The sequence below is a fragment of the Planococcus citri genome, chromosome 1, assembly GCF_950023065.1.
Source record: "Planococcus citri chromosome 1, ihPlaCitr1.1, whole genome shotgun sequence".
NCBI lineage: Eukaryota > Metazoa > Arthropoda > Insecta > Hemiptera > Pseudococcidae > Planococcus > Planococcus citri.
The window spans coordinates 78,730,047-78,742,578 of NC_088677.1; the positions used below are offsets into that span (position 1 = coordinate 78,730,047).

The window sequence follows — 12,532 nt, forward strand, 5'->3', positions numbered from 1 at the left end:
CTTTAAAAATGTTATCTTCTATTGACTTGAGTAGGTACATAAGATAGATTGGGCTAATAATTATCAACACAGCTAATCAAGGCTTATACATGTTAGCAGCCTTGGGTATTTATAGGCAAATAATTATCAAGAGTGCATGTGAATGAAGCTTAAGGTACAGGTACCAACCTTGCCGTAGGTACTTAAAATTTGCACAGTACATACATAAGTACGCATTGTATGTACTTCATTATTGGCAATATCGGTACCTAACAAAGATCATCTCTGAGAACTTGAAGAAAGGAATTTTCTTGCCCATGTTATTCGAAGAAAATAATCAGTTCATCGAGATGAAATCTGCTGAGCAAAAGGTTGTGGACAGTACAGTAGGAGCTGAAAATGGGTTGAATGAAACAAAGCGTCCGAATCCAGGTAAGGAAATGCAAACTGACCTGTTGTAATTACCTGTTTTTGAAAAACTTTATCACGGGATTAACTTTCAAAATACTTAATTTATTTTAGGGATCGGTAAACGGCATTTGCAGAGTTTATTATTAGCATTATGCGTCTTTTGCGGGTATCTTCAAAGAGTAAATCTATCGGTAACTATCGTGGCTATGACAAAGTTTAAAAATGCAGTCGATGAAAAACAAATCCATGGATTTCCTGTAAGATATCATTAAATGCGACGAGAAGAAATTGGCGAATGCGATACCTAAACCAAGAATTAAATACCGAATTCATATTCCAGACTTACGATTGGGGTAATGACATACGCAGTTATCTGCACGCTGCTTTTTTCCTCGGTTACTTTGTCATGAATCTCCCTGCAGCTTGGCTGGGGGTACATTTCAATTTGAAGATGCTTCTGATGGTGACATTCTTGATAAATGGCGTGTTGTCCTGTTGTACTCCATTTTTAATCAATTTCACATACACTGGAACTAATGACATCTTACTACAAATCAAGTCATGGGCTGGAATTGGAAACTGGAGAGCTTTGGTTGTGCTTCGAGCTATACAAGGAATCCTTCAAGTCGGTGCTAATATTTGTTTTGCATATTGTTTGAACACCACACACATTCAAATTCTTCTTCGCAGGCATTTATGCTACCAACAATTCACGCCATTAGCGCCAAATGGGCTCCTCCAAATGAACGTGGTCGTTTAGTAGGATTCATAATGGGTGGTAGGTTAACTTTTTTAGGTGAAAAACCGCTTGTTGATGCTGATGAGAATTTTATGTATCAACGATCTGTGTTCCAATTCAGGTATACCTTTTGGAACAATGGTCACTTTAGCAGGTTCTGGTCTCTTGGCGGGTAATTCGTACCTGGGTTGGCCTTCGGTATTCTATGTTAGTGGTGCTTTCGGGTTAATATGGTCACTGTTCTGGGCATGGTTTGGTTCAAGTAGTCCAGCAACACATTCGACCATTTCATCTCAAGAGTATAATTATATTACCAGTGAATTACCGATTGACAAAACTAAGGTAAGTACGATTAGATCAGGCGTTTTTAATCCGATAATCATCATTATATTATTTTAATGCTTGATTGTTCTATTACATACTTATTAAATTATAGAAGAAAGTACCCTGGTTTGAGATTCTAACAAGTCTTCACGTTTGGGCCATTATTGTTGCCCATACCACACACAACTGGGGCTTCTGGTTACTCTTATCTGAAATGCCAACATTTTTACACGTGGTTTCAGGCTTCAACATTAAATCAGTGAGTGTTTGATCATGCAAGTCATGAAATAGATTTTATTATGGTGTAGTACGTACTTATAACGAGATTCAAATTAAAAAATAATGCATTTGTCTATTTCTCATAGGATGGGTTACTCTCTTCCACACCTTATGCAACCATGTGGTTATTACAATTTCCTGTAATGTGGATCGCTGATGGACTAAATAAAAAAGGTATTACATCGATAACAGCTTCAAGAAAAATTTGGACATCCATTGGTACCTACTTTCAATATACCTATTCACTGCATTTTCATTCAACACCTAACCATTATCACTGTGAATTCTAAGTACTCTCATGAAACAGGTCAATGGGGAGGAGCTATCGGTTTAATAGCACTAGGATACCTGAATAACAATACAGCAGCAGCTGTGGCTTTTTACATAGCTGTCATAGGCATTGGATGCTGCTGCAATGTCGGCTTCCATTTAAATCATATGGATTTAACACCAAACTACAGCGGTATTCTGATGGGATTATCTAACGCTTTTGCAGCTACCGGAGGCCTCGGAGCTCCTCTACTTTTTAGCTATTTTGTGCACGATGTTGTAAGATCTGCTGTCTCGTTTTCATTACCACACATTCTATCTCAATGATACTATCTACTGGTTTTCTTTTAGTCTTCAGTTGGCGAATGGCGGATTGTTTTTTATCTCGGAGCAGGCATTTTATTTTTTGGTAATTTATTCTTCGTGATATTCGCATCTAGCAAAACTCAGCAGTGGAATAATAAGTATACTTGCACACCCAGCCATGAATCTTGAATCTTAGATAAGTACATACACGAACACGAGTAGCTTTAATATTGCGAGTTGATTATACTTGGATTTTTTTTTAGTAAAATAATGCTGAATAAAAAAGATTTCAAGTGGATAATTTTCAATTTCAATGCATTCGAAAGAACTCGAAAAGTTCATCAATTTTCTGAAGTGAATACCTACTGAAGTAATATTTTGAGACCCCCTCCCCTAAAATAACTTGAGTAACCAGACCATAACCGAAAAATGTAAACAAAAAAACAGATGTTCCGATTTTTAATTTTGAAAAGTTAACCTATTTTGCGACGTTTTAGTTTAAAACAGCGACCCTTTTTGGCAATTTTTGCCAACAAAGTTGGAATTTTTTCAATTTCTGGTAAAGAAGTAAATTTTTATCAACAAGAGGGGCCTTGACTATTTCAGCAAAAGAAATGACTTTCCACCAATTCTGGGGGGTGGGGGGGGGGTGAGACCATAGACAATATTTGAAAAATTGTGATTATTTGGGATTTTTTGCTGCGATAATTTTTGCAACTTGCAAGAGGCCAGACTTTGATATTCAACAATTTTAGCAAAAATCAGTAGGTACCTTGTAACAGAGTGTGCGAAAAGTCACTTGAAAATGCGTCAGGAAAATAGCCATTACAAACCACACGACTATTTATTAATTATTAAACATAAGCAATTGTCAGGTAAATTAAAACCGTCATCAAAAGAATATGCAAATTATCTAAATTGATATCGTAAACCAATCAATCAATTGAGGTTGTCAGGTCCGGAGTTCTGGCTTGGCTAGAACTTGGATGGATGATAAGCGATCTGTAATAAAAAATAATTGCTTTTGAGTACACACACGTACTGCTCATAGATCATGCGAGGCTTGTAAATAACTTGTAGATAACTCATAAATATCTCAATCTCAATCATTTCTAAAAGACCTCCGTCTCAGGCCATGCAGTCTCAGCCACAGCCAACTGTGGGGATGCTTCGGACCCGAGTACCAATAATTTAACCTGTGGTTCACCCATCAGTGTCATTATAATGGAATGATCTTCAATGGCCAACTAGCAGCATCATTCAGCGACACCCTAGGCACCAACACAGATTTATCTGAGAGACCACATCATCGTCTGTATGGCTCATCACACATAATGCATAGTGGTACCTCTTTGAGTCCCCTGCAGGGTCCTGACTCACTGACAAGATGTACAATGCGCGTATCAAATGGTAACCACTGTACTGATCACAATCACTATCTCAATTAGAATCACATCTAGGAACATTGTATGTGCAATGCACCACGATATCATTCAACAACTAAAGCAAGGCATATTCTAACAAGTATTCATGTATCAGTGTACTCAGTAAGATAACTTACGTATTCGTGTAATACTTGGTATCGTATTCGTAATCATCAATACAGCAATGGAGCAGGTATCTCTTAGGCAACCAAGGAAAATAGCAGCAATGAGCACAACACTTTACTTCAACACAGTCTTGTAACCAACATGACAATTGACGATACGAAAAGTAGAAATTGTCATTAAACAAAATCATTTAGGAAAGAAAACATGAAAAGTACATGAACAAATAGACATTTTATAAATTGCGCGAATTCGCGTACATAAATAATTATAAGAAAAAATTAAAGAACATTGACGTACAATGAATTGGAAAGGAATGAGAAACGCGAGCAATTTTAGCGAGTACATAAACAAAAATCAAAAAACCGAGCGCGGCCAAATATTATTGAAAACGTTCACGAACGCCTCGAAGAATTGGAAAATTTATCGGATAAATTTGGAATCACAATTTTGGCAGTTGCAGTCTTATAACAACATGAGATCTCTGTGCTCAGCCCAACTCTTTGCTGGTATATTTGTACTCAATAGTGAGAGAACCCTTGTCCCCCATCGCCCATGGTCGCTAAGATAACCCCTCATAATAAACGCTACTCAATGCAGCTGCCAATAAGGCGTATTGGTGCATCATAAAAATCTATTATGCGTATCTGTGTATCGTAAAAATGTATAGCAAACACACAGCCACTAATTGCTCTGCGAGCCGACACTCCAGGAGGTATTGGAAATGCCAAACGCACCAAGACAACGAAAATAGCGTGAGAAACACACAAAATATACTCATTACAAAAATGACTTCTTACAACCTACTTTTTGAAAATACCGAAACTTTTGGGTAATTTTTGAAAAAAAGTAAAATTTTTAGCAATTTTGCTAAAAAGTGAGAATGCTTATCAAAAAACAAGATTTTGATGATTTCAGCAAAAAGTAGAACTTTTTGGTATTAGGTTAAGTAATAATTAACGATAAAAAAAAAAATAATTTTTCAAAATTTTTGTGGAATAAACCAGCCTTTTTGCAACGTTCCGTTTTGATAAAAAAAAAAAAAAAAAAAAAAAACAGGAGACTTTTGGGTTAAGTATTCTATTATTTGAACCTTCAGCAAGGCACAAACTAATTTAATTTTAATCATCGAATGAAATTTTTCATCAGTTCGGCAACATTAATTTGCCTTTCTTTCTACTCTTCCAGCCAACTCATGGCTCGCCACGAGGAAAAACAAATCAACAGCCATAGGCAGCTTATTACTTATACACACAAGAAAGCTTTCTCTTCTAATGAAAGCGAATTGGAAAAACTTGTTGCTATCAGAATAAACAGAAATTAAATAATCCGAAGGGATTCGAACACCGAAACCATCCCAATGAAAGTCAGGACAGCGGTCGAACAGGTGATAAATAAAATAAAAAGTGTAAACGTATACGGCAGGTATCGGGTATCGAATACGATAGGAATTTTCTCGGGATTTAATACCATTCGTAGGTCTAGGTAGGTGTATAACTGTATATCTATAGCACACTTCGTCGATGGTTTATGGATTTGGATACCTAGTGTATTTCTATGTACTTGTACCTACATGTATACGAGGAATTATACGACTACGAGACTACGACGACGACTACGACGATAGTAGAGCATGTGTAAAACGCGTAAAACGATGGCATGTGAGGAAGAGAGAGTACGAATACGAAAAACGAGAGACTTAAAAATACACGCCACGCCAACGTCAGGCTGCGGCATCGCATTCGGCAAAGCAGGCAAACATGCCACGTCCGTGTAATGTACGTAATACCATCGTGGGGAAGGTTTTTGCCGTCGTCGTCGACGGTCCAAATCCACAGGTAGTATGGTTGGAGGCTGCGAAGTGCGAATTCTCGTTGCCGTGTTCACGTTTACGAGTAAAAGCAGCCGAGCCAAGCAGTTGTCTCGTGAAAATGAACGTGATCGTTTTTCCGACGAATTTCAGCCGTACAAAGTGTTCCATTTATGTGTCGTGAATCGTGAATGACGTAGGCTAATATGACGGAGGTGATTGGCGTTTCAAGGAGGGGGTTTTAATTACAAGGTACCTACTCTGGTGCTGTGTGTCGTGAGCGGATTTTTTATATATGGGATACAGGTAGGCTTACTTATGATGTGTGTATTTTTTTTTTTTACTAAATGTGTAGGGATTTTTATTGGCACCTAGGAGGTAATTATGGGTGTTTCCCAGGTAGAATATTTGAGATGAGGTTAGGGGATTTTTTTTTTGACTTGATTTTAGTTGATTTTATTCCAAAGTTATTAAAATTTACAAATTACATTATGACTTTTTTTTTCGTTTTATGACTTGATTTATATTTTGATTGTTTACTTCCTGAGTACCTTATGATAAAATCAAAGTAACGATTGAAGCAAAAATTGACGTTATTCAGATTTTTGGCATCCAATTCCTGATTTACCCATTTTTGCAATACAGGTCCCTCTCTGACCAGTGCTGAGTTACCTTGCCCAGCAAAAATTGAAAAAAATATTCTGCAAGGTGATTCTCGAATTTTTTTCGATGACGTGAAAATTAATTAAACCTAGCTGAAAGACTTGGTTTCCATTTTGAGTGATTTTCAAAATTTTCAACCCAAAAATTCTCCATTTCAATCAAGGGTGTAAGTAGCAGCTAATTAAGGTAGTCGAATTCGGCCCCTGGAAACTTTTCAAACAAAATTTAGCTCAAAAGGTCGACCAGAATGAGAAAAAAATGTTGACAAAAATATTGGACGATGAGGCTGAAATGTGGTCTTTATATAAGTCAATTTTTTCATTCTTTGCCAAATTGAGAAAAAAAAGTCCATGTTCTGTGGAATGTGTTCTTAGTGAGAAAGGAAACTTAAGCATAATTTTTTCGAATATTTTTCAGTGATTTTTCGGTTTAACTTTGATATAGGTGATTTTTATAAAATTTTTCACACCGAACTAGAAAAATGATGAAAAAATTCGATCACGTCAGAATTTTTTATATTTGAATTGACGATTTTATTATTTCTGAAATTGTATCAATTTTTGGTGATTTTAAACTGATTTCTATGATTATGTATTTTCGATTTATTATCATGCTATGGGTGATTTTTTTCACAATTTCATATTTTCATCTCGATACTCGATCAATTTTTCGTATTTTTTCATAATTTTTATTCATAACTGAGCATTTTTGCGATATTTTGATCAATTTTCAGTCAATTTAAACTATTTTTACGATATTTCAATTTTTTAAGGAATCTTTTTGCAAAATTTTGCCTAAAATTATGGTAATTTTTCACCAATTTATGGTATCTTTCAGTAGGTAACTGAGAGACCAATTCAACTATAATTTTTATAATACATTCAGCACTTTTGACAAATTATCATTTTATTATCATTTTATAGTTTTTAGAAAACTGAGTTTGATCTTTTTTCCGATTTAAGCGAGAAAAAAAAGGTCACCAACATTGAAAATTTTACAAGTTGGTAGGCATCTAAATTTTTTCGATTTTGATTACTTTTTGCCAATGTTGTACTTTTTGGAAACTTTCATTTCTTTGAACTATTTCAAAATGAATTATGCCCATTGAGTGAAAAAAATTGCAGTTGTGGGTAGTTCTGAAACTTCATTACAAAATAACACCTTGAAAATTTCAAAAATCCATAAGTTAGCGAAAAACCACAAAAAAAATCGAAAAAAATTACATAAATTTAGGTTTCACTCCCCACTAGGAAAAAATACGAACTTTTCATTTCTGTTTGATATACTTAGATTGAAAAAATTGACTATCCATAAAAAAAATACATCTTGCCCTCCCATTCTCAAAATAATAACGCTGGGAGTCCAAAATTTTTATTTTCTCATCCTGGGCGACCTTTTGAGCCCAGTTTTGTTTGAAAACCCACTAGATATCGATTCGACCACCTTAATCTGCTATAGTTACATATACTCGTACTTGGGATGGGTCATTTCTCAAATTTTTATTGAAATTTGATACAACTTGGCAAAAAATTGTAGCCAAAGTGACCTCAAAAAGACGTGGGAAAAATCAAAAATTTTCAGGTTCGTGTTCAGTCTCTCTCCTCTTTTCCATTCGAGCCCAAAGTTGGAAAAATTTGAAACTTTCCTGAAAATCTTGTGTCAAAAAATAGAGAATTTTCAATTTCTATTCAAGTTCATGTGATTTATTGGAGTCAATTTTGTTCAATTCTAATTTTACCAATTCAAAGAAGACAAGACAAGACATTTATTTTTAAAGTGCTTACAACACAATAATATTTTGGTTTAAAAGCACTTATACTATTTTTTGAAAAAATTAAACTAGATATGGAGTAAATTATCATTTTTGAGTAACTTAATTATATTATTAAAATTTAATTTATTATCAATGAATTTGTTTAAATCATCTTTTAGATTTTGAAGGTTTAAAAAGGGGCAAACAATCAAGTGGTTGTTATCAAAAATTACGTTACAATTACAACATAGAGGGGGATTAATTTTTTTCAAAATATAATTATGAGTTAATCTAGTGTGACCAATTAAAAGTCTAGTAATTTTTGTTTGAGATCGACGATTAATACTTTTAATTTTCTTGAAGTTTCTGGGTTTGTGTGTGATGGATCTTAGCCAATTTGTTTGAGGAGTATCATTCCATTCTTGAGACCATAAAATTTTTATATTGTTCTTCACTGATGATTTAAAGTCTGATAACGGAATATGAATTAAGTACAAAATTATCAAATTTTCGAAAGCTTGAAAGGGAACTTCTAGAGAGGTCTACTTCCGATTTGAATGGGATCGAAATTTTCGAAAAGAGCAAGATCTGAAACCCTCGTAACCAAAATTTCAGTTGCCCAAATCTATTTTTCGATTTTTGGCGAATTTTTGAAAATTCAAAATCAACTGCATATTTTTGGCCAATTATTTTGTGTGTTTAGTTATCCAATAAAAATGATGTAAATTCTAGTCCTAAAACTAATGTCTACTTTCAAGAACTGAATTTCGTGATTTCTGGCCATTCTGGAGCCTCCAGCTCGATTTTCGTTTCCTCCAGAATTCTTCAAAAAGGTCGAAAATAAGCTAAAACTCGATTTTTAGCTGCCAAATTTATTTCCACGCCTTCTGGAGAAATTTAAAAACTTTGGAAAAATTCAAAATCGCACTGGAGGCTCCAGAATGACCAGAAATGGTGAAATTCAGTTCGAGTAAATTGAAATAAGTTTCAGGACTGATTTTCATCATTTTTATTGGATAACTAAACATTTAAAAAAAATACACAATAATTCTCCAAAAATCGATTTGAGCAGCTGAAATTTTGGTAACGGGGGTTCAGGTCATGCTCTTTCCAAAAATCGTGATCCAGTTCAAATCGAAGGCGGACATCTTGAGAGGTTCCCTCATAATATTTCAACTTCTGAACTTTACAGAAATAAACGTTGAGCTTTTTTATTGGCCTAAAAGCAATGATATTCTAGTATTAAAGACATCGAGAGACCACCTAAACTTGATTACACATTTTTTTTTTTTTTTTGAAAATCGAAATACGTATTTGAAAATGTTTTGTATTTTTCAAACGTTGACCTCAAAACGAGAAACTTGGCCTGAAAATTTGAAAGTTTTCCTGCATTTTATTGAAGTCATTTGGCCATATATGATTTTTTACTAAGCTTTCATCAAAGTAGGTATCAAAAAAAAAGTTGAAACCCAATCGACCCTCGACTCCTTTCATGAGAATACTCACAAAAGTAATTTTTTGAATAAATTAAAAATTAAAAATTGTGAATTCTGAGTCCGACGAGTGATCAGTTACAGTTAATACTGAATGATTATTACAATTTTTAAAATGAACATCCCACAAGCAGGAGTAACAGAAACCAGATTTTAAACTTATCTAATAAATTTTCATATTTTTGAAACGACCATTTTTTTCCTTTTGAAAAATTATAGTAACTGAAATTTGGACTGCAGCTGTTTTGAACATTACTTACCTTTCAAAATAAATGCAATTCTTCTTTAAATCGAAACCAAGCATTTGAAATAGTTCATTGAATCAGGAAGAGAGGAGGTCGATTAAAAAGTCAAAAAAAAATCAAAGAACCTTTCGCATATTCGTGATTATCGAAGTGGAATTGTCTTCCTCCTTCCTTCCCCCTTGAACTTCATTTTGAAGACACGAATTTCACCTCTTCATACAAATCGATCATTTTGAGCTCAATTCTGGGCATTTTTTTTTTGCTCAACTTCGATCATTTTTTCCACATATACATTTTGCTAATAAAAATCCTCAAAATTCTGTTCCATTTCGTTTTACAAACTAATCGTGGTTTTTTTTCTTGTTCAGAAATGTTACCAACAGCAGCAGCATTAAACATGGCTACGGATTCACGAACACATTCGGCATGTCGAAAAAGCTCGTATTCGTGGTGATTTTCATCGCAGCCGAATTAGGTAACGTACTTACTCGTAATTTCACTTTAAAAATCCCTCCCAACTCGAACATCTGCACCATTTAATATACTCGAATAGGTAGCGGTACTCGTAGTTAGAGAAGCTTTTGAAATCCGTATACGAGCGAGAGAGCGACGACGTTTCGTCGACCTTTATAGAATGACACGACAAGCCTTATAAACGCAGGTACCTACGAGTACTTTCAGTTTTCACCACTCACTTAAAGGTACTGTACTACTTACCTAAACTGGAAAAGAGCTATACGTAAACGTACCTATCTATTTTTCTGTAATATCGCATCGCTCGTAGGGTACTGATTTGTAATCTGGTTCTAAGAAAAGGATTACAAATCGGGAGAAAGATTGTTGGAGAATTATAAAAGTGTACCTACCTTTACCTATATAACATTCTGACTATGAATACGGAAGGGTATTAATGAGAAAAGCGTAGTTACTTTGTTGATTGCCTCTAGAACGTATTTAATATTACGTTTTGATTATTAATTGCGCGAGCTTCGTATATTAACGCTACGGTACAAGTTCGCCGAAAAGCCCTACGTAGGTAAAGGTTGTAAGCGTAGCGTAGGTAAGCTGTGTGTTATGCTGAGATTAGCTCTTTTTTTGAACGAGCCGTTTACGGAGGTTGTGATGATGAAGATATGATTGATCGGATTATCTACACGGTTTAATGGGTTTGAAAAGCAGTTGTCACGTGGAATAAGGGTGACTGGTAAGGGCTCTGTTTACGTAGATTTTAGGGGTTTATAGCTGAAATTAACAGGGTATATACCTAGTTTGTAAGTCCTTCTGTATAGAATTTGCTCGAAATTTTTTGAACTGGACAAAACTAGACCAAAAGAGCATGCAAAAATTTATCCCCAGCTGACATTTCAAGTGCTAAAGTGTATTTTTCGATTTTTGGTGAATTTTTGAAAATCAAATTTATGCCAAAAATGAGAAAAAAATCGAAATTTTATCAAACTGATATAATGTAGATAGCTGAACTTTAGGGTATACCCTATTTTCGATCTGTCAAATCGATAGGGAACAGTTTCGAACAGTTTGAAGCAGTTCTGGAGCCTCCAGCAGCAATTTCGAGCTTAAAAATCTGATGGAGGCTACAAAAAATTCCAAAAAGTCGCTGCAGGCTCCAAAATTACTTTTGAACCCACCAGCAGTTGACTTAATAGCGTGTCCAAGTTGGGGTTCAGCGTGAATTTCGGATTTCCAAATCCATTGGGTGAAATTTTGTGGAAATTTCCAGTTTCAAAAACCTGCTGGAGGCTCCGGAACTGCTCAAAACGGTTTGAAACTGTTTCCAATCGATTTGGCATGTTGAAAATAGGATATAGGGTAAATGTGCCTAAGTTTGCGCGCTTCCTAAGATTGCGCAGTAACGATTTCTCAGAACCAGTGAGAGTTACAACATTTAATACTGCCTTTACTTGAAAGAAGAATCAAAATGACCATACTTCACGATTTTTGGTGATGGTAGCACCAAGTGTTGCAAATTGACAAGCAAAAAACTTTTTTCTCAAATTTTTTTATAATTTTTCCAATAAAAGCGACACGCCACAATTTTTATAGAAATGGCTGTAGAAATCTAAATAAGCTATTTTTAGATTCGTCATTGTCTGGGGATTATAACAAGCACATATTTCAAGTATTTTCTGCTTTAATTAAGTTTCAATTTTTCAATTTTTTAATAAAGCACCCCTGTGCCTAAGATTGCGATTTTCAGTTTTTGTTACTTTTCTAGACTAATAATGATACTTTTCGAAATTTTCATTAAGAATTCAATTTATTTGAATGAAATGACACCTTCTATATGTGTATCGAGTTTACTCCTTGTCAAAAGCTAGGGAGAAATGGGTGTAATGCTGTAAATACCAGATATGAGCGCATTTCCAGTGTGATTCACTCAGAAGTTTCAAATGCACGTTCACGTGTGACATTTTGTTTGCTTTCATCATTAATTAAACAATATTGACGAATTTCTATGTTTTTCACTGGTGCACAATCTTGGGAAGGTGAATGCGCAATCTTAGGAAGGCATATTCCTAAGTTTGCGCATTTGACTTTTTTTGGTTTTTGGTCAAAATATCAAAAACTAAATCGATTAAAAATTTCATTTCTGGGGCAAATCATAGCCAAATGTTTGAAGAACCTTCTGTACAAATTTCAATATTCTAGCTCCTTTTCATAAAAAGTAGTGACTGTTTGAAAATTAGGTGCGCAA

At 34.7% G+C, this 12,532-nt stretch overlaps 2 protein-coding genes and 1 long non-coding RNA gene across 3 annotated transcripts in view; 2 read left to right on the forward strand and 1 right to left on the reverse strand.

Moving 5' to 3' along the window:
• The window catches only part of LOC135834932 (uncharacterized), a 124,740-nt gene that overhangs the window by 54,357 nt on the left and 57,851 nt on the right, over positions 1-12,532 (reverse strand). The gene's annotated exons all lie outside the window — the stretch shown is intronic.
• LOC135834717 (sialin-like) lies at positions 123-2,609 on the forward strand. The gene is made up of 9 exons (XM_065348679.1): positions 123-411; positions 502-647; positions 731-1,015; positions 1,081-1,168; positions 1,251-1,471; positions 1,566-1,712; positions 1,819-1,951; positions 2,040-2,281; positions 2,354-2,609. Exons 1-9 carry the CDS (start codon positions 297-299, stop codon positions 2,495-2,497), a joined length of 1,521 nt encoding a protein of 506 aa, XP_065204751.1. The 5' UTR covers positions 123-296; the 3' UTR covers positions 2,498-2,609.
• The window catches only part of LOC135834779 (uncharacterized), a 63,376-nt gene continuing 56,470 nt past the window's right edge, over positions 5,627-12,532 (forward strand). The window contains exons 1-2 of the mRNA XM_065348750.1: positions 5,627-5,971; positions 10,188-10,294. Coding sequence (XP_065204822.1) covers positions 5,961-5,971; positions 10,188-10,294 — 118 coding nt within the window. The 5' untranslated portion in view covers positions 5,627-5,960. The remainder of the gene's footprint in view (positions 5,972-10,187; positions 10,295-12,532) is intronic.

What these genes read in the sequence shown, in the direction of transcription:
- LOC135834717 (XM_065348679.1), top strand. Translation starts at nt 297, where the DNA reads ATGTTATTCGAAGAAAATAATCAGTTCATCGAGATGAAATCTGCTGAG. An exon ending in AACAAAGCGTCCGAATCCAG is followed by an intron (nt 412 to 501) that starts GTAAGGAAATGC and finishes AATTTATTTTAG; the next exon opens with GGATCGGTAAACGGCATTTG. An exon ending in CAGGCTTCAACATTAAATCA is followed by an intron (nt 1,713 to 1,818) that starts GTGAGTGTTTGA and finishes TATTTCTCATAG; the next exon opens with GATGGGTTACTCTCTTCCAC.